At 38.1% G+C, this 21,049-nt stretch overlaps 1 protein-coding gene across 4 annotated transcripts; it reads left to right on the forward strand.

The window, feature by feature from the left end:
• The first annotated feature begins 244 nt into the window (after positions 1 to 244).
• LOC124179497 (rho GTPase-activating protein 32) lies at positions 245 to 20,178 on the forward strand. Of its 4 annotated transcripts, XM_046563940.1 has the most exons (9): positions 245 to 568; positions 5,873 to 6,352; positions 11,294 to 11,431; positions 11,904 to 12,305; positions 12,785 to 13,115; positions 13,799 to 14,132; positions 14,224 to 14,681; positions 14,880 to 15,142; positions 15,281 to 20,178. In XM_046563940.1, the coding sequence occupies exons 2-9, from the start codon at positions 6,284 to 6,286 to the stop codon at positions 18,011 to 18,013; spliced, it is 4,728 nt and encodes a 1,575-aa protein (XP_046419896.1). In that variant the 5' UTR covers positions 245 to 568; positions 5,873 to 6,283; the 3' UTR covers positions 18,014 to 20,178. The 4 variants fall into 4 exon arrangements, with proteins under 4 accessions (XP_046419896.1, XP_046419892.1, XP_046419895.1 ...); XM_046563936.1 differs by having other exon boundaries at positions 14,224 to 15,142; XM_046563939.1 differs by lacking the exons at positions 245 to 568; positions 5,873 to 6,352 and adding an exon at positions 6,360 to 7,653 and having other exon boundaries at positions 14,224 to 15,142.
• The last annotated feature ends 871 nt before the right edge of the window (positions 20,179 to 21,049 follow it).

The following is a 21,049-nucleotide window of genomic DNA, read 5'->3' on the forward strand; positions in this document are numbered from 1 at the left end:
GTTTAACGTTTCCGATAATCGATAAACAAGAATCGTCTATCCTTATTTTTCTTTACATACGCAGTATAATCTGTCAGGAGAAACAAATGAAAATTTCAATTGCAGAACAGTGAGCGAGCAACGCAAATTTCCAATTGTCGTATGAGAGTTTGAAATTGGCGGGTGATCCGCCGCAAGTAGCGCCGGGAAATATTGGTTGGAGCGACAATGGCGCCGCAGAGTCGGTGCGCCTCATGTATTTTTCCCAGTCGCGCGGCCAGTCGAAACAGGTCAGGTTTGGCAGGTTCACTGACAGCGGTGTAACGAAAGGCAGCGTCTGTCGTAGCTACGCTATTGAATGAAATTGAAATATCGTTATCGAGAAAATGAAGGAGGTCCGAGCGAGTTCTATCTCAGAAGCAGACGCTCCGTCAAAGTGAACGGGTCGAGGAGAAAGAATCGTTGTGAGAAATCGAGGGGCGCCTATTAGATGCAGTGAAGAACGAGAGTTTTTCCTACGCAATACAGTTCATCCAATCCATCCGGCGAATGTGTGTGCTGCTGGTGCCGCTGGTGTTATAGGTTTAAGGTTTGTGTTTGGTGTTTTCCCCAGTAGTTCTCAACTCGGGAGTGGTGATTTTATGCAGCAGATGCATGTGGGCGTGATAAATATGACTGACACACAACCTTGCCGCAAGATGTTCTTGTTTATTAGCATGCCAGTACAGTTTCAGTTTGCGTTATGTGGCCTTATTTGACTACGAGATATCCGTTGCATTACGCGCTATGAGGCCTCGTAAAATATTCCATGTAAATATGTAGACACCTACACGCACGTACGCTCCTGTCCCCTCAAATATCAGTTTTGTCGATGCGATGCATTAAACGTACGACGCAAACGCATGTAAATCCAAACAGGATCTTAGTTCCTAACTAAATGGCGGATTGTAATGCTGTGTCGTTACTTTTCTCGTCCACGGTTCTTCCCGGGCTCGTGGTATCTCTAAACCTACGTAGCACCTACGTAGGGAAATCATATTCGACGCGCTCCTCTTCGGACCAAATAGAAATTGGGCCCTCTCGTTTGATAAGCTTCTGCGATAGCGTAATGAAGTCTGAACGCTGCATCCGCAGCAGCGACGATCCCCTGCTGTCTTATCTATCTAAACCCTCAACCCACGTAATTCTCTCCTGAATCAGATACCTGCTTGCTGCCTATTACTTTACTCTGATATCATTCGTGCGAGGCGACAGCTGCGTTCACATGTGTAAGAAATTAATGCACGCTAATGAAAACGGTTTCTTACACGGTTACGGAGAGAAAAAACCCGTTTAAACCAGCCTTTGTATCAAGTGCTGAAATTTTTCTACGCCGAGTTTTGATCTGTAAAGCGTAGCAACAAGGGGGTGGGGGGGGGGGATATATAAAAAATGGAAACAAGGCCTCCTAGAAAGTTGCGTTTATCGATCACGAGCTCAATTTCCGGTATGTATCTGGGTAAATCGAAAAACCTGAAGCGCTTAAAGAATGGAAGAAATTAGTTAATGCTGAATAGTGTCTGTCAAATTGTACCTTTTGCCCTGTTCACGGTTTGTCCTCTTCTTAAGGTGGTACGAAAAAGAGAATTTCCATCTTAAGCGGTCATAATTTAAACGATTTCCCGTCGTTTGGGGACAGGAAATGAATCAGTACTCGAGGACGTGTTTTTCATAGTAATTGATCCAGTCCAGACTGAGCTTCAGTGTTTGATGTGGATATGTCAGTAAACGTGTCTCAAACACTCGGTATAAGGCACTTCATCAAAACGTGGTACAATGTTTGTTAGTTATCAGCGAATTCTCCAAAGCTCGATTGCGTTTCGTGATTATTTTATTCGTTCAAGAAGCACATACTGCGGTGAATAGAATATGAACTGTTATTCAAACACTTGCTGAAATTATGTACACGTATACATACGTACATTGTGTGTTTAAAATGGTAAAATCATTGCTTATCGATTAAGCTGAATCCAATCGAAGCTCCCATATATTGAAAGGTGCAGGAAAAAAGAATCAAGAACAATACGGGATTTCTTCGAATCTTACTACGTATCGGCTGCAGACGAAATTCTTACACAACTTGTTACAATGTTATAATACGACGTGTAAGAATTTGCGGTAGGAGAAGAAAAATCCAGTTTTACTCTACGAAACCGCGAATACATCGTACCTATGTGTATCTGTATAGTTACCGGGTAATCGTGTCTCAATACGGTTCAACTCATGGACAATGCGCAATGCGATCCGTCGCTGACTGTGATAAAAGAGAAGAATAGAATGGGACGGGGAAACAAAAAAGGATGAAGGAAAAATATGTGCGAGAACGGTTGACAGATTGTTTTCTACGAACACGTTCCTCCTAACAACAATAATTTATAAATAGATATTACAAGTATACGTAGTGTAAGACGTACTTTATACACTTATGCTGCAGTTCAAAAACGCATGAGGATTGTAAGATTTTCCCAGTAACTATTCCGCGTTCAACATTCTATGTGTGATTCTTAGTGCACGTGACAATAAGAATATACATGTAATTACGTAACAAATTTCACCTTCGTTTTCATTACTTGACGCGTTATAGGTGAGAATCGAATCGAAAAGAAATGAAATTGAAAAGAAAATATAGGTATGTATCTATGATAACCTCTGTATTCCTATAATACGGTACAATCGCCTCAAACACCTGTTGGATGTATTGTGTAACTTTTATGCGACCGAGGCATTTCATTGACAGAGTAACGTAAATCTTGAAAGTTATATGTCCAACTGTCGACTCTGTCATACACGTACCTTTACGAAAACGGGGTCGCTTGTTGCAGGCAGTAGTGAATAACTAACGATTCATTGCTATATCCGGGGGAATTCCGGGTCAAGTTTAAATAATTTATCCCCTACGGCTATAAAGGGGGATATAAAATTCATATCTTGAGTGACAAGAGCGGTAACAAAACGAAGAAAAAAGAAAGAAAGAAAAGATATTGCATTCTGTTGTAATGTTTAAATGAATTTTATTTTTGTACTTGCGAGGATCACTTGTCTCGTTATCGCATTAGTAATTCAATTTATACTTTAAATACAAATAAAAGTTATACGTTATACGATCAGGAATACTCGCAGCTTACGATCAACGATTTTCTTACCCGTGAAATAATACATTCGCCCATGAGTTACTGCGTGCACGCTTCTACGTACGAAATATTATACGTATATCGTGCTGCTGTGTAGCAACGTGCAGACATGGGTAAGATTTTTTCCCCGGAGCTTAATGTTGTCTTTGTATTGTATTTTTGTACGGAGCCTCGTGCATCTTGCCTCTTACCTCCTCCTCCTTCTCATATGCGTTGCGCGTTCGTTACACATCATAGATGTATATATAACGTACATGTATACGCATCAAAAATAAAACGATAATAATAAAAATAGAAAAGAAAAGAGGAGTAAAATGAAAACGTCAACAAGGCGTATAGCTGGACTACCGAGTTGATGAGAAAGTATGTAACTAAGAAGGATGTACGAGCCTCCCTATGCGTTGTGGGAAGACGTATCGGTACACGTTACCACAGAACTGGTTAACGTCATAACGTCAGACGGATATAATATACGTTGTAGTGCCAAAACCGCCCAATGCGCCAATCGTCGGCTCTCGTTTTGCAGCGGGTGATAATTAGTCGGAACGCGAGGGATACCGTTCGAACGATCAGAACACGAATTTCACTTTTCTCAAGCACCGCGTTATAGTTCAAGTCCGCTGACATGCGGTTCCTTCACACGAGCGTTGTTTAGAAATGATTCCATAAAGCAGCAGGAGCTCTTGAGTGAGAAAACCTGAAATTCCGGTATTCCTTCTCGACTAAGTTTTTTTTTTTTTTTTTTTTTACCACGATGACAAGTATGCAGATGGCTTTGAAATTTTTTTTATTGCAAACGGAAGTGCCAAAGGTTCTAGAAAGCTTGTATGTACATATGTATAATATAGGTATATATAAAATGCGCACGCATTTTCTTATCGAAATCGAGACACTCGACAACTTCGCGGTGACGTTGCTTGCATCGTTTGTCTTATCAACGATTTCGCACAATTCTTACGCTTTGCTTTTTTCGCTTAAGAATAATTTTATGCTTGCATCGTTGGACACCGACGACGATTGTTTCGTTAAGAATTTATAAAGATGAAAAAATGTTCTGTTTTTCCTCGTTTGTTTTTATTTATGTTTCTTATTCTAATTTTTTCTCCCTTATTTCTTTACTATTTTTTTATTTTTTTTATTCGCATTTAACCGAACAAGGAGCGCCTTCTCTCTGCACCGTTATAACAAACTCTCTTTGAAGACACGCATGTACACACACGCGCACACACACACACACACACACACACACACACACACACACACACACACAAAAGTATTCTATGTATACATATAACTACGTACGTAGTCACATACCTTATACATATAGAGTCCGATCAAATTTTATTGAGAATTACAACCGCCCGCTGCTGGAGTGCTTAATGCGGACAGAAGCAACATGATTAGTGTACATGTATGTATAATATACCGTCTGTGGCCACAGCTATACGCGACTGTTATTACAGCGTGTTGTATTATCATTATTATTGTAAAAGATCTTTCAACCATCCAGTAGTCTGCACGAAAAGTCATGTCGCATACATGAATTACTTATAGTCTTGGCTATATTACACTCATTGTCAGGTGGAATTATCAATAATAATGATATAACAACAATAATCGGATACCTGCAGGATTTTATCAGCAAAGTAATAAAAATATTTGACTAAATATTTTGCATCTACGTGAATTACTATGCGATTCTATCAATTATCTCTTTCTGTGCGTTGTAAATTATTATACCTACAGAAATTCTGCCGACGTGATATTTTATGCACGTGGATAGAAAAAAACGATATATCAAAGGATCAGTTTTCACGGCAAAATCGGCGCCGTCTATCACCCTTAAGAAATAATAGGCATCAATACTCGCTAAGTCCATTCCAGTTGATGGGTGAGGGCGGGTCGCAGTCGTGGGAGGATAATAATCACATCCAAGTCCATTCGCAGTTTTATTAGACAAATGGATCAGCTCTATTTGTAGCAGAAAGTAAATTCTGAAGTAAATGGGAATCCATGTACTATTGCATGAGTAGTTTTTCCCAATTTGTAATTAACCGAAGATAATTTAAGGAGTTGACAATTTTATTATGTGGTAGACGTACATTCCGTCATTATAAATTTTTTTTATTCGTAAGCTACGGAGATCTCTTCGAAAATACAAAAATAGAAAATATCGAAATTGTAAAAAACAGCTTAGACATTGATCCTTCATTTCAAATCTCTTTAAAATCGTTTCAAAAAGTCTTTCCAGATTCTTTCGATTGCTTTCTACGATGAGAGATTTTGTTCAGAATTGAAGTAGGTTTTTTTTTCATTTTTCGACATTCAATTCAATACTGCCATTTTCTGATCGTAATCAGTATCTGTATAATATTTTAAATTTAAATATTTAAAGCCACTAACATATTGAAAGAAAAGTGTTTGTCAGTCCTCTGAATAAAATAAGCCATCGCAAAATGAAATCGATCAAATCTAATAAACTTTTAACCATTTTGATGGGGTTTGAAATGAAACATCGATATCTAAGCTTTTGTTAAGAATTCCAAGTATTTTTTAAAAGTGATCATCGGATAGCTTACGAATGTAATAAATTCGTGAATACCCACAGTACGAATGCTTCGTAATACGCATAGTAAATGAAAAGAATCGATTTCTGGCCAAGCAATCTCCCACGATATCATTTCTGTTCGTCATTAATCGTTGTTATTGAATCTCATTTTCAGCCCCAAGCCGCGGGGGAGAATCCGGTTTGGAATCCAATCAACGATATTTGGGACACGACGCGTTGACGTGACGATATTATTGCAAATTGTTGAAAGTTGTGGATAAAAACCGATTCAATAATGAAAAAATTAAGATGCTGGTCATTCGGGGGTATAAACTGCAAGAGCGATCATCATGAAACGAGGAATGCGGCTACGACGACCGGAAACTGCAATGGCAATAATAGCTGCACGAACGCCGAATTAATACTCGCAGGACGAACAACAGCAATGAGCAGTATCAACGGCAGCGAGAATATGACGTTCGACTCGTGCAGGACAAAGTGATAGGTCACCCTGGCGTGCAGAAGGACTGAGGGGCTTCGTCGGCCTGGGTCATCTTCCTCTTCGGCTTCGGAGAAGTCCCAGAAGATGCCTGGACCGACGTCGGAACGACCCCGTGCCCACAGGCTGACGGACATCGAGCCTCAAGCTGCAAAGGTTCTTTTATGCGCCCTCTTGTGCACGCTTATTACCCTTCCTTTCTTTTTCTTCTCGCTTGGACTTTCTTCACTTTGAGTTTATCATCTTTTCCCCTCGTCCCCTTTATACATACCTATAAGAGGCTGAGCTTTTCAGTTATTCAGCGGCAAATTGCTCTCTCTCGCTATCAATGCGTCGCATATACATACGGTATACGTGATACAATGTAACATGCTATCGTATACTGCAGCTTATATCTGATGCTACAGTAAAGCCGTATTCTTGATTTTTTTATTTAATATTTCTGACCTTAGTTGTAAGTTATCGTACACAGGTATAGTGCGAGTGTCATAAGTGTGCACTCGACGGAAAACGGAGCGTTGTTCAGTGATTATTTCCTGTTTTTTCCGTTTCTCATCTTCTTCGTCGTTTTCTCTCGTCTCTAATATGCATATACCTACACGTCCGCGCTCAGCCTCATGATGCAGACATTCGCGGAATTTCAATTCATCCCAGCGTGATAATGCTGGATATTGAGCGTAACTGAGATGCGTGCATTATTGATAATTTTTGTACATATACATGTACACACTATTCCTTACATGTTTCATCGCTCTGCGTTGTAACTTCAATTTAACACACACCATGGTATTTACCGAGAAAAATTCTGTTTCTTTACCGTCATTCATTATTCATGTTTGATTTTTTAATTTATTTCTTTATTGTTTGACACCTGCACTTTGTTCACTTAATTATTATTTTTGTTTCCCTTGTCTTCTACGGAATATTTATATTTGTCCACCGTGTGTGTGTGTGTGGAACGAATTTCAGTCGCCAATTGTCCCGAAAAAGAACGTGTCCATATATATACGTACGGACCATTTTATTTTATGGAAATTACTATTATTTTTGGACCACGGAAGTCTGTTAGTTCTATTTACCACATCCTTGCCCACCCGTCTAAGTTTTTCGTGTACCTACGAGAAGGAAAATGCGGAGCCAGTTAGGAAACGAGCGAACGAGCGCGAGAAGAACAAATCGATAACATCAACTTGTGCGGTTGCTCTCTCTTACTCTTTCGTCCTCGCTATTTCTCTCCCTTTCTATTTGACTGTGCCAGCATCCCAGATTACGTACGTTCCAGATGCAGCTGTCAAACTTGTTCGGCCAATAAAACGTGCTCTCTTGTTATTATTCTCGAAATATCTTCTTCGCGAGCGAGTGTGCGCACGGTGCACATGATCTTGTTCGACCAACATGTTCCGCATGCAGTTTGGTAACATATTGCAATATACTGCAGTCCAGAGTAGTTATTCCAGGTATTATGTTTGTAGAAGAAAAATTCATCATCTGATTTGATTTCAATTTCCATCGGTATGTAATAATAACAGCGATGGGTTATCGAATTTGATTTTTTTTTTTTTATTCTCGTTTACGGAATCATTTAATTGTTATTCTTATTATTATATATTTCATCATGCGTATATATGCATTTTTGTAAGAATTTTGTGATTCGTGCGAGAAGCATAAAATCTTTAGAATCTGAAAATGGAGTTACAGTTTCGTAGTGTTTTGTGATCAATCGCATGTCTCGTGACGACAATATCTTTACATTCGCGTTGGAGGCTTTAATCTTTTTTCAGACAAGAGTGCGAACATAATTTAACTGCACAGGATGGATATTAACCGTTACTTTAATGAGTCCCACGGATCATTTGTTCAGTTCTGCCTTGTAACGCTGCGTCTGACACGCTTGGACTTCTGTAGAGATATAACTGATACTTACATGATGTGAAAAACCGGTATTGTACGAGCGCGTATTAAAGCAGTTGTAAAAACTTGGCTAATAAACGAGGAAACGAATAATCCTCGTTATAAAAACATTATACGCAAAAATGTACGGATACATAATGTAAATGTATATGCAGATTGTAAAGTATTATTGTACAATGTACCGTATAATGTACAGTTGAGGCCGTTATATGTGTACGTAAAACGTGTCTTCGGCTTCATCTTACAGTGTCGAAAGCATATGGAAAAGGCTAAAAATTAATAGACATGAATCAATACAGCAGATTGCAGACGACGGATTTTTCTTTCCCTCAGGCTGCTGCAACAGCTTATTCATCTCGACTCGTCGCGTCTCCACCGAGTCCGGCTACATTGTCGTAAATATACTCGACACGGGAATATCCGAACAGCCGAAAGACTGACCCAGTTTTCGTACTTGCAATCAGCCGCGCTGCTATAATGTGCTTGAGATGTCCATGCTGTTCCAGTTTAACGTATGCACCCCGGTGTCTGCCCATTGTTCGGCATACTTATACCGTGTAACATACATGCATACATACGTGTATGTGCGGCGATAGTAAGAGGGGCATGCGCCGTTAATTAATAGTACATTGTGTAACGAGGACGCAAATTCGGTCTTTTCGGGCCTAGCGTAAGTTGACAATATGAGTCGTAGGTGAGCCGAAGACGAATATTGCAAATACGCGAGACGAAAAGACCGTTGCCTCCTTGCTGCACACGATTTATATAACGTAGAGTGTGTTACGCGTTTTTTCACGAAGCATGAAATTGAGGTTAGGGTTGCGTAATGTCGGATTTGTTCGCGACGGCGCATGCGCTCGGTACTGAGAAGACCAGTTTTAACTCCTAGGACTTGAAATTGGACTTTTCAGTTCTCCGCGCATGCGAGTTCGCAGACTTAGTCAACCGTCATAGAAACGGGTACTTTGTGTACGGAAAACGCGCAAACATGCTCGCGTCATATAAATGTATTTTTATGTAAGTAACGCATCGCATGCACGCGTGTCTGCGGTAACGCCTTATACCTGCTTTTAAACGCGTCGGGAATTTCACGCGATGCGAGAATAGGATATGCGACGACGTATTTTCTCATCGACTCGGCAATCAGCCTGTATAGCAGCTGTTCCTATACCATCAGCTATCGAGGCTTCACCACACACTGGACAACGGCTCAGCTTCGTATTTCATTAACGAAATGTTCACCCGCAATTGAATCGGTGAACCGTGAATTAACTTACGGTAATATATTAGGGTTTTAAAAGATTTATACGTAATTACATAAGTAACGAATAGAGTTGAAAATGAGATGTGTATATCTGGATTAGTTTATTTTTTTTTCGTCAATTGTCACGGTTTTCTATCTTACATTACCATGTGAAAAGAACTTTTAAACGATTGATTAGTTTATTTCCTTTTATCGTTATTCGTTATTTCTCCGAGAATGGATACTTATCTGTATTGCAGCTGAATAAGAATTATTGATGTATCCTTGAAATGTGTTTCAAAATGATAGGATTGAATAAATCAGACGAGGTGCTGCTACGCGGAGATCTTGAGATTTAATCTTTTGCACTGCTCGAAAGAATTACCAATTTAGTTTCAAATTCATGAAAGCGGAAACTTCGCAATGCTGAGACAGAGCTGTGTTCTAATTCCTTTCACTGCTGACTAATTATGACAGTTGAAAATACCTGTATCACTGCATTGAAGTACACGTTGTATTAGATGTAATAATTGCGATAGTTTAGAAAATACGTAACATATTTACCGTCCAATTTTTCAATAAACCCAGTCGAGATTTCGAAAATTGTTTAAAAACGCACACACATGTTATTGACATACCTATATTTCCAAGGGGGAAAATAACTCGAGATTTCAGTGATACGATAATTTTTTGAGCCGAATTAATTTAAATTAATTCATATAATTAACGTAATTTATCAACTTCAATTCATTCCTTTTTTTTTCTCTAAAGAAATAATTCTAGCACGAGTCCAAACTAATTCGAATCGATTTTCCATAATTTTTCATAATTCAGTTGTTCCTCAGTCAATTCCATTTCCTTCAGTTAATTAAAATAATTATGTTTAATTAGGTTATTTTGCATTAATTCGATTAATCCTTATCAATTCGGTCAATTCTTATTAATTCAGGTAAATTATAATTAATTCACAAACCTATTGCCACATTAATTCAGCGAGTTATTTTCCCCTCGTAAATTCCTATATTTAAATAGTAAAAAATTGTGTTGTTTCATTTCACGCAGACACTTGCGTTTCATTTATGACGATTTTACCGATTAACGTTGCAAGTGCGTTCTACTTTTTAGTATAATTGCGAAAGATAATAAAGCATGATTAAGCCTAGACGTTCCAGTTTGCCGCGAGAAAAAGGAAAAGAAAAACGAATGGAAATAATGAAATGGCGATATAACGGTTGCGATGTTGCGCTGAGACAAGTGTATTATGCTAAGTACTGCTGGCCAGCTGGCTGACTCACTGGGAATGTCACACTTGACTAGAATAATCGTATATATTATACACAGACATGTTTTCAGGTTTTTTGTTACTGAAACACGATCCGTTCTATAGTTGCAAGTGTCTGCCCGGTTGCCTCAGCTGTATACTGCTTGTGACAGCACCTCTTCTTTCTATTGATTAATTGTTCAAGGCATATTTAGTTACTTGTATGGTATTAATAGCTCGTGAGGATTTTCGACTTGCTCTGAACTTGATCAATTTCTGTGCTCTCAACTATTCAGATCTCGTCTTATACCAAATGGGTTGATTTCGATTCCCATATTCAACAATGTTGAAAAAAATAAAAATATGCACAAAGGCGCGTATTCCTACAGACCCAGACCAATTATCCTCGATTGAACAAAGAGTTAATTTACCGATTCCTTTGTATTAGTCACAGACCCCTTAATTATTACGTATTCAGATGTTGTCTCTCCGGTGCATCCACGCAGTTATTGACGATTTATGTACATATATATACATCTTTATTTGCTAAATGAATCATCAGTCTGTAGTTTTAATTGCGTGAGTTGAGCTAATTTATCAACGCTCAATTGATATTGAATATTTCGACTTGAATATTTCGACTAACCTTCTCCATTTAAATCAAAATTTGTTTCATTCTCAGGAATTGGGAAACAACAAAACAGATGACTTGAGTACGCCAGGAAGTTCAGGGGCCAATATGGGCAGCATTGCAAGATTTCCAAAATTGGATGAATGTGCTCACTTTCACTATGAGCATGTCGAACTTGGGGCACTGGAGGTAAGTCGTGATTCATAAATTGGGATAGTGTGAGAGATCGAATAAGTAAAACTCCTCGAAGATCTGAAGAAAAAAAAAACAACACATAACGATACAGTGATTTATTTAATTTTCTCTTCTATTAATATTACAATATATAATTGGTTTTCCAGTTTTGTTGTACTCAAAGTGTATCACTGTTGTAAATCAAATCAGCGAACGTAATTTAAAATTATAATACATTTTATGTAACGATAGAAAACCAAGTGCTGGTTGTTGCTTTCTCTGGTTTTATAGCATGAAGTTAACTTCAGTTAATTGAAAGTATTCGGAGAGAACGCCTTGAAATTCTCGGCTAGAAGTATTTATGTAAACAAATAATCGCGTTTACTTGAATTGATCGTATTTTTCACAAATAATTCATCAGTGTTCAATATCGATGCAAGGTTCCTCGATAAGTTTAGTTTCTGACCAGTCTTCTCTCATTTGCAAGGTATCGGTTAGCGAAGATCCAAACGATGACATGTACGATGTCAGAGTGACTTCTGGCGACGCATGTTGGACCCTACAACGCTCGTATGAAAACTTTGTCATGTTTGACAAGCAGTTGCATCGATGTATATTCGACAGGAAGTTTTCATCGCTAACAGAGCTTTCCGACGATCAACCAGAGAATACTACAGTCGTGTTGAAGGATTACTTGTCCCGATTTTCACAGCTCAGTCATGAGGGCTTGAATTGTGGGCCTGTTTTAAATTGGCTACAACTGGACAATAGGGGAAGAAGAATTCTTGTTCCAGAGGCTGATTCGTGTCCAATTAACACGCCAGCTGTAGCTGCAGCTTACGCTGTTAGGCCTTATGCTGCACAAGCCCAGGATGAGATTTCATTTCAGGTATATGTTACTCTTGGACTTTTTTGATGAAATTTAATTTTCACGTTTGTTCCGTATACGCGTTAGCTGTCAACTTCAATTTGCAGCAAGATCTGATGTATTACCAATGACTAAAAAGAATATTTTGATGTCTGTCATACTGCAATAAAATAGTCACTCCATGTGAATGTAATATTGTAATATGAGACATAATAATTGTCTTAAGAATGTTATGAAATAACATCAGAGTGTTACGTAAAAGACGAGAAATTGTTACGCGGTGTGACAATTTATTATTATATTTATTATTAAGTAAATTTGCAGTAAAGAGTTAAGTATACAATAAATCTAGTGCTGTTTTTCCACCGTTTTCCATTAGTAGATTTAGTTTATAACGATATTAAAGAATTGGGTTTCTTGTTTTTACGAATAACGATGTGAAATTTCATTTTTACAAATATTTAACAGATATTCTATAATATTTAACGAATGTTTATTAGGTTGGGGACATGATCTCAGTAATCGATATGCCACCTCCTGGGGAAAGCACTTGGTGGCGCGGAAAACATGGTTTTGCTGTTGGTTTCTTCCCGGCAGAGTGTGTCGCTGTCATTGGTGACAAAGTACCTCGTCATTTAACTGTTTCGACAACAGTAAGGTCGAAACTCCCAGTTAAGCCAGTGCTTCGAAAACATGGAAAGCTCATAGCTTTCTTTAGATCATTTATACTCAATAGACCGTCAAGAAGAAGGCTGAAACAGTCGGGAATATTGAAGGAACGAGTTTTTGGATGCGATTTGGGAGAGCATCTACTGAATTCAGGTCAAGATGGTAAGTTTATAGTACATGACATTTCTATTTCTAGTACATACGATCAGTTCGATCATATTTCTCATTCAGCATCTTCTTTTTGTTATTGTTAGTGCATCTTGTTAGACTAACCGTTCTTCTCTTAACTCTTCAGAATATAGATCATATTGAAACGCAGAAAAGGCCTTGTTATTAACAGTAAATGAATTTTATTCTTCTATATTAGTCTACTGCGTACAGCAGCTTCTTGTAGACGTACAAAAAATCTGAAGATATACCCAAAATAGTACATTACCAGCTCCAAAGAACCTATTCTCTGCGCGCAGTATGATGTTGGAATCAGTATATGGGATTGCTGTATGTCTAATAGCAATTAATTGTTTCATTGTTAGTGTACAAACCTAAGACGAACTAAAAATTATATCCTTATAGATGTACAGTTTATTCGCAATATCTTACACTCTGTTTCCTATGGCTATTATAGCTGAGAAGAATAAAAAAAAAAAGGAAAAAATAGAATGAAGTGAAAGAAGAACCTAAATTATCTTCTGTCTTTCCTTCTTCATATCAATCATTCATTATTAAATTATGGTACATAATTTATTCAATTTGCAATACAACTTTCTTGTTTCCAAATATGTAAGTCAATTTATTGATTTATTTTAATAAAATTGTTCTGAATTTAATTTCATGTACTAATTTAGTACCAACGGTGCTTACCTGCTGTGCCAAATTCATTGAAACTAATGGTCTGGTTGACGGGATATATCGTCTAAGTGGAGTAACCTCTAACATTCAACGACTGAGGCATGCGTTTGACGAGGATAGAGTACCAGCACTTCATTCGGACGAAAGTATACTGCAAGACATTCATTCAGTGGCTTCGTTGCTGAAAATGTACTTCAGAGAATTACCTAATCCATTGTGCACGTATCAGCTATACTCCGCTTTTGTTGGAGCAGTGCAGGCTGAAACAGATGCAGACAGATTAAGATACATGAGAGATGCAGTGCGCAAACTACCCCCACCTCATTACAGGTAAACATCTTTAATTAGTTGTAGTACTTGACGAAAAATACATTCACATTCACCATTCACTTTACTGATTCATGATATTACCGTACTAAAGGACACTTGAATACCTGATGAGACATCTGGCTAAAGTCGCAGCGTGTGGGAAAGAGACTGGTATGACTTCTCGCAATGTAGCTATTGTCTGGGCACCTAATCTTCTCCGCTGCAAGGAACTGGAAGTTGGTGGAGTGGCAGCTCTTCAAGGGGTTGGCGTGCAAGCCGTCGTTACTGAATTCTTAGTTTGTTATGCAGAGCTGATCTTTGGTGATGGTCCTGTCGGCAGGCCTAAATCCTTGGCTATTACGACACCAGCTAGACTTTTAAGTCTAGAAGAGGCTAGGAGTCGTGTGCTCCGTGGTGAATCTGATTACATAGAAGTTGGTGCAGGTCCAGCTGGCCTGCCTCTACACTATCATACGGTTATCGAATTGCCCAGGAAAAGACACGGATCAAAAAGGTCGCCGTCGTTGAATTGGAGAGCGCTATTCACCAGAGGTGGCTTGGGAGCTCGTGGTAAGGCCAGGCAAGCCAGAACTCCACCTCAAGTTGAGATTCCCAGTTCTCTAAACTCGTTACGAAGACTGAGGCCAGTTAAAAGTGCCGATAGTTTGGATGGCGAGGATAGTCTTGGACCGCTTCTCGGACCACCGCCCATTAGACCCTGTGGTCACAGTCGTTCTATATCACACGATTCCTATTTTGATCACTTAGCGGATGCCCCCAGTTCTAATTCGCCATTGGACTTGTCAGAAATTCAGCTGAACTTTGATTTGGAAGAAAGGGAAATGAGAATGTTCTCGGAGGATGAAGGGGGTGGCATTGCTTCTATTGAAGCCTCTCCGAGAAGGCAACGACCAGAGGGTCCACAATGTACTGCTGTTAGCGGAGGATCCAAGAGAAAGAGGTCCAGACTGGAAGAGCGATTGCACTGCGACGTCGAGCTACGATTCATTGATAGCCAAAGCCCAGATCAGGTGCGAATAATGTGAACATTGATTCATGGTTTTGTCAATTTTTGCTTAGTCTTGATTGTGTTAGACTGGTTTTTTATTATGTATAAATCGATATTGAATCTGACTCATAGTCGGTATATCTTTCACATGCGCTTACAGGTCATGGTTTCGGCAGAGGTGCATGGTACGGAGACTCCTTCTCCTTTACCAACGCCAGGTTACTTGCCGTTACTTTCAGAAGCCTCGACGCCGTTAACGCCTGCAACTTTACCAGGAACTCCTCCGTCTATTTCACCGAATCCAGCCAGCAGTTCTAGGATAAGTTTCAGGAGTTTTACGTTACCCTTAGACATTAGCGACAACCAAAATAGTCAAGACAAATTAAAGAGGGTTACAGTTTCTTCCGATCGAATATCTAATTCTAGTCACAGACTATCACCTAATAATGACAACGAAAATGACATTAAGTTGTGCGACAGAATCTTAACTCCTGCCTCGGACCAAGATATGACACCTTGCGAACGAATAACTCCGACCTATGACAGACTCACGGAATCTTATGATAGCAGAATAACTGCATCGTCTGAGGGGCAAGAGATTTCTGAAGAATCTTGTCAAAGGGTGTTGGATTCACCAGATCAAGAAATGACACCTTGCGACAAAATGACGCGAGACAACAGTTGCACGAGTTATGATGGCATTACGTTGCCGTCTAATGAGATTCTTGAGTCTAGTTCAAGTTGTGAAAGAATATTGCCGTTAAGTCCGGTCAAAACAAGCTACGATGAAAGTATTCCAGAATCTGATTCTTCAGTACACATTGGCGATGGCACACAAGACAATCAACTAGAATCTTCTAGTTGCCTGACATCTTCGGAATTGCAAGAGAACGCCTGTTCAGAAGATAGCAGCAGATCCATTCTGCATAGTGAGAATGTTTCACAAAGTACATCTCTCAGTTCTCAAACAGAAGAGTTGATCGCTGAAACGCTTAAAACTCTCGGTAGTGAACCCAGTAAGTTACCATTGACTAATACCGATCTTGATTCTCCAATGTCGTGTGAACAAACTCTCGAAGACTTACCAGATTCTGGTTTTGTGATCTGCGATAGTTCTGATAGAATGCTTACCAATACAGAAACTCAACCAATGACATCAAACCCGAATGACTCTGGGGAATGGGTAATGGTTGAAAGAACATCCGAGTCTGGAGTCTCGCCGACTAGCGTTTCCAGTGATCTTACGGATCTTATACAGGAAACTGTGGATCCTGCATTAGCGACGGATGCACCGCAGATACAATCCTTGTCGGAAAACATTTCTAGAACATCGCTCGATCTCACAATGGGTTCGACTATTGCTACGGATGTTGATACGTCTTGTATTGGTATCAGTGAATTGACAGACAGTCCTGTAATACAGGCAAAAGAATCTGGAAATGCAGCTTTGCGTCCGATTGAAGCAAAGGAATGCAAAGAAATGATGGAGCATGATGAGCGTATTAGCGAAGAAAAAGTTTTCGCGTCTGGCGATCGTGGACAAGAAAATACTTGTGCGAATGGGACAAGATTATCTAGCAGTGTGCAGTTTGTGTTACGGGATCAAACCAGTACTTCTCGGAGGGACGAAAATGAAACAGAACTTGTGAGTAGGCGTTCACCTGCTAAGCACCAGATGAATTTACATTTGAATTGTGTGAAAAAACCACTCCACGAAACTCATTTCAACGACCCGGAGGTGTACTCGGAAAATGATGGCACAAATACTGATGGAAACTGTAGAACCAAGAGCGAAGGTTGTCCCAGTACACAGACATCACTCAATCAGCAAGGTGATTTTCAATATCAACTTTCACCTAGCGATTCCGGAAAGCATCAAAATAGTTCGTACAATAATAAAAGCCCAGAGCATCAACAGTTTTACAGACAAACATCTGAAAATCGATTACATTGTCAGGTAAGTTCAAAAATTCAACAAAACTATGATATGTCGAACAAATATCATTCTGAACATGTACTTGAGGATGATGATTACTCAGATACAAAGCACGGTGATACGCGACACTCTCAAGTAAATGTTCCAAAAACGTTGCACCATTCACAAAACAATGTAGAAGTAGTTATACCATCAGAGAATGCTGCAGAGCCATGCGAAATAGCACATGCTCCTGAGGGTGCATCAGAAGCACCCTCTCTAGCTTCATCTTGTACATTTTCCAATGCATCGTCACCAGTTGACGATTCAGTTGTATTGCGCGACACAGCTGCGATCTTGGAAGAGTTAGCTCTACAAAGATTATCAGGCGGAGGAACAAACGATATGCCTATTACTCCTAGAAGGAGATATGACTCTGAGATAACAAGGGACCGTCGAAGCTTCGACTCTGAAATTGGACGAGAAATAGTCAGGGAACATAAGATAAAACAAGAGTTAGATTCTGCCAGAGGGAAGTCCGAAGAACCCCCGAACAACGGGTCTCAACATTTACCCCCGTGCCTGAGAGCTCGACAAGCGAGAGCCACGCGCGCCGCTTTGAGTCGTTCACTGGACGAAGCCAAGTTTAATCAAATGACCGGTGGCTCGTCTCTGCCGACGAAACAAGCTTCTGAAGACTCGCAGCATAGTTCTACGCCAAATGTAGGCTCTCAATCTTCCATGCTTTCGTCAAACAACTTGGAAAGAACGTCACAGAAAAATTTGGGAGGCATTGATTTGGGGGATCCAAGGTGCAGGGAGAGGATAGAAAGATATAAAGAGGAGAGGAGAACATTTCTAAGAGATAAATATAGATCTGAAAGCTTTCGAGGAGCAAGGTCGAGAGCTGATGACGAAGGAGAACAAGCTCTGTTGGCTAGATTAAAGCAGCGAGCTTCCAGGCCATCTCTTCATTGACCAAGTGATATTCGTAAGTCCCGTACTCTCTTTATCTTTGCTAAATAAAGAGCCTATTGTATTTTATGAGAACCACATTAATGTGGATCTATTATTTAACCGTTCTCAAAGTTTGACTGATTCTTTTTCAATCGATTAGTCTGGCCAAGTTTTCAAACATTGGGCTCATGCTTTCGTCACACTCATGAATTATTGTGGCATTTAATGAACTTTGTGACAATGATGAAGGAGAAGCATTTGCGTTCCCCCTTGTTAGATCGGATTTAATTATCGGAGATGTACCAGAGCAGAACTATGGATTTAGGTTTTATTTTATTTTAAAATATAATGCTAAACATTTATAAACATGGTACTTGATATTCTACTGTCGCCATTGGTTTCTCAATCTTGAACGCGTTATTTTGTTGAAGATATAAAAATGTTACATCTACAGGTATGTATTCGATTTTATTCAGATTATTCTGGATTAAAGAAAATGTGTTATTATACAAGAAAATCCATTCCTCTTTAATAACTTTATTACGCGACAACTCAGTTGGAATTCAACAAATTTTCATTTCCTAATTCAGACTTATTTTTTAATCCTGTAATGAATATTGAGACAGCCCTTTGTTTCTCCTTTTTTATTCCATAATTATATGTATACGTTCAGAATTCTGGTATTTAAGGAGAATTTGTGAATTACCGACGTCAAAAGCGGTGTTTATTTCATTTTGTTACCAATTAAATTCATACTGGTTATTATATAGCGATAACTTTGATGTTCGAAGTCTGAAGGTTGTGTTTTCTTTACATATCTAGTAATTATTAGCCAAAGGATACAGAGTTATCCATATCTAATGACACTCTATATCTTATTTCGTTAACTTTTATATCACGTCAATGTGTTTCCTCTTACAATTTATTTATCATTCAATTATTGATACATTTCATATACTACCAAGGGCTCTGGTGCGTTTCAATACTTACATTAAAAATTTCATCAGCAATTGACAAAATGAATCACAAATTTTTATAATTCACGTCTTTATTAAGTTAAGTATTTTATATAATGTATGTAAGAATGTTATTAATTTTTCATGTTATGGGCAGGTCCATAGTAATATTAATGTGTTTTGTACATGCTAGTTTTTAATTACGTGTATAGGTCAGCGATCTAATATATTGACTTGAGGTTAGTTCATTCTTTGAATCAATTGCTGGTGAAAATTTTTCGTGAAATCAAGATTACTATTAGAAGTTCAATAATTTTTCCGTAGGCACAATTATCCGCATATTTATAGACTAATACATTATTCACGCCGCCAAACCGCGATTCTACCGTTCGTAGTATGGAAATATACATACAACGTTTTATTAGCTTTACTATAAATCTACTAACGCCGTTAACGAATACTCCAAAATTATATTGACAATATGGTGTTCATGGAGAACGCCGTGCATATACATAAAATATTATATAATAGGTATAGATATAAAAACAGAAACCAGAAATCTCTCCAATAAAAGAATCTATAGGCAACAAAAAAACCGGACCATAAATGTTCAGCCATTAAGTCTTATTATTATTAGTATGGTATCTCGTGATGATAGTACATAGTTATAAATGTATCAAAGATAGGTAATAGGTTATTTGGAAAGTTGGGCTATTCAACTGTCTAAAAATCGCTTTAATTTTTAAAATTCTTTGCCTACTTTGATATTTGAGACCATGACTTTATTTACAACTGATTATAGATTCAAGTTTACAGCTTTCTGATCAATATTAAATTTTCTCTATTATTTTGTCACCTTCTAAAATGCAGATGTTTTCTTCTTTCAAGCAATCCATACGTCATGGTACTTATCGATAATCATTATTCCACTCTTTATATTTATATTGGAAAAACAAGAGATTCAATATTTGTCTATGTAGTTATAACTCTCATAAGGTAATCCAGATACATGAATGCTGTTAAGCTCGCCATCTTACTATTCTAAATCAAGTTAAAAATTATAATCAACTTTCCAGTCTAATCATACGTGACGGTACATAACGCAATGCGCAATACATACCGTAAAGATATTTATTTTTAATAATTTGACATTCGTGAATAGTGATTATTATTCATTTTAGGATTATAGGTAATTACCAACAAGGCTTTACTGCTGACGATAATATTATACGGACAAAATTGAAAGATTGAAAAAACATTCTCTCAGCATAACATAGCTAGATATAATAAGAATAAAGACTAATGTAACTGCATCGTTTAATAGTAATCTTGTTTTTTGGGGTATAAGAACCCGTCGTTTATCGGCTTCGATCCATTTGCGTCACTTTATTCATTAGCTTATATGATAAATGTTTTGTTATTATTGAAGAACTGTTTCGCTCATTGCATTATTATTATATATAAATAAAAATATATGTAAACAATTATAAATATTATAAATATGCAGATAAAAATGATACTCTTTCAATTTCTCTTCCAAATCCAAAGAATTTTCTATCTGTACGTATTTAAAGTAATACTGTACATTATAAAGTTTATTCGCCGTGGTTATTGGATTAGAAGATTTGACGATTATAAATCGCATGAATTTGGAAAACATAACGAAACAATTCTTACATACTTATAAACAATAAATGATTGAAATTATTACCACTTAAAAATACAGTATCTGCAATATATCTTCGTATCATTACATATTGTATCGGTAATGAATCGGTTGATACCAATATTTCTATTACTTTTCAATTTAACAAATACGATATCGAACATTTCTCTGCAAAAATAATCCTCGTTAAATGTCCTCAGCGATGTAGAGCTGAGCTGATTGAGAATAAAATTTTTCTCACATCGAATCTGATCCATACCGCTGTATAAAGGTTCTATAAGTGACCGTTTGAAAAAAAAACTTGGCCAACCCGATATTACACGGGTTGAATAGCTTTTCTAGAGTATTCCAAGTATTTGACGGAGTCTTTAGAAATTTATACTTGTGAAACTTTATATAGAAATCCTTCAGTCTTATACTTTCTATAACAACGAT

The sequence above is a fragment of the Neodiprion fabricii genome, chromosome 4 (assembly GCF_021155785.1).
Source record: "Neodiprion fabricii isolate iyNeoFabr1 chromosome 4, iyNeoFabr1.1, whole genome shotgun sequence".
Taxonomy (NCBI): domain Eukaryota; kingdom Metazoa; phylum Arthropoda; class Insecta; order Hymenoptera; family Diprionidae; genus Neodiprion; species Neodiprion fabricii.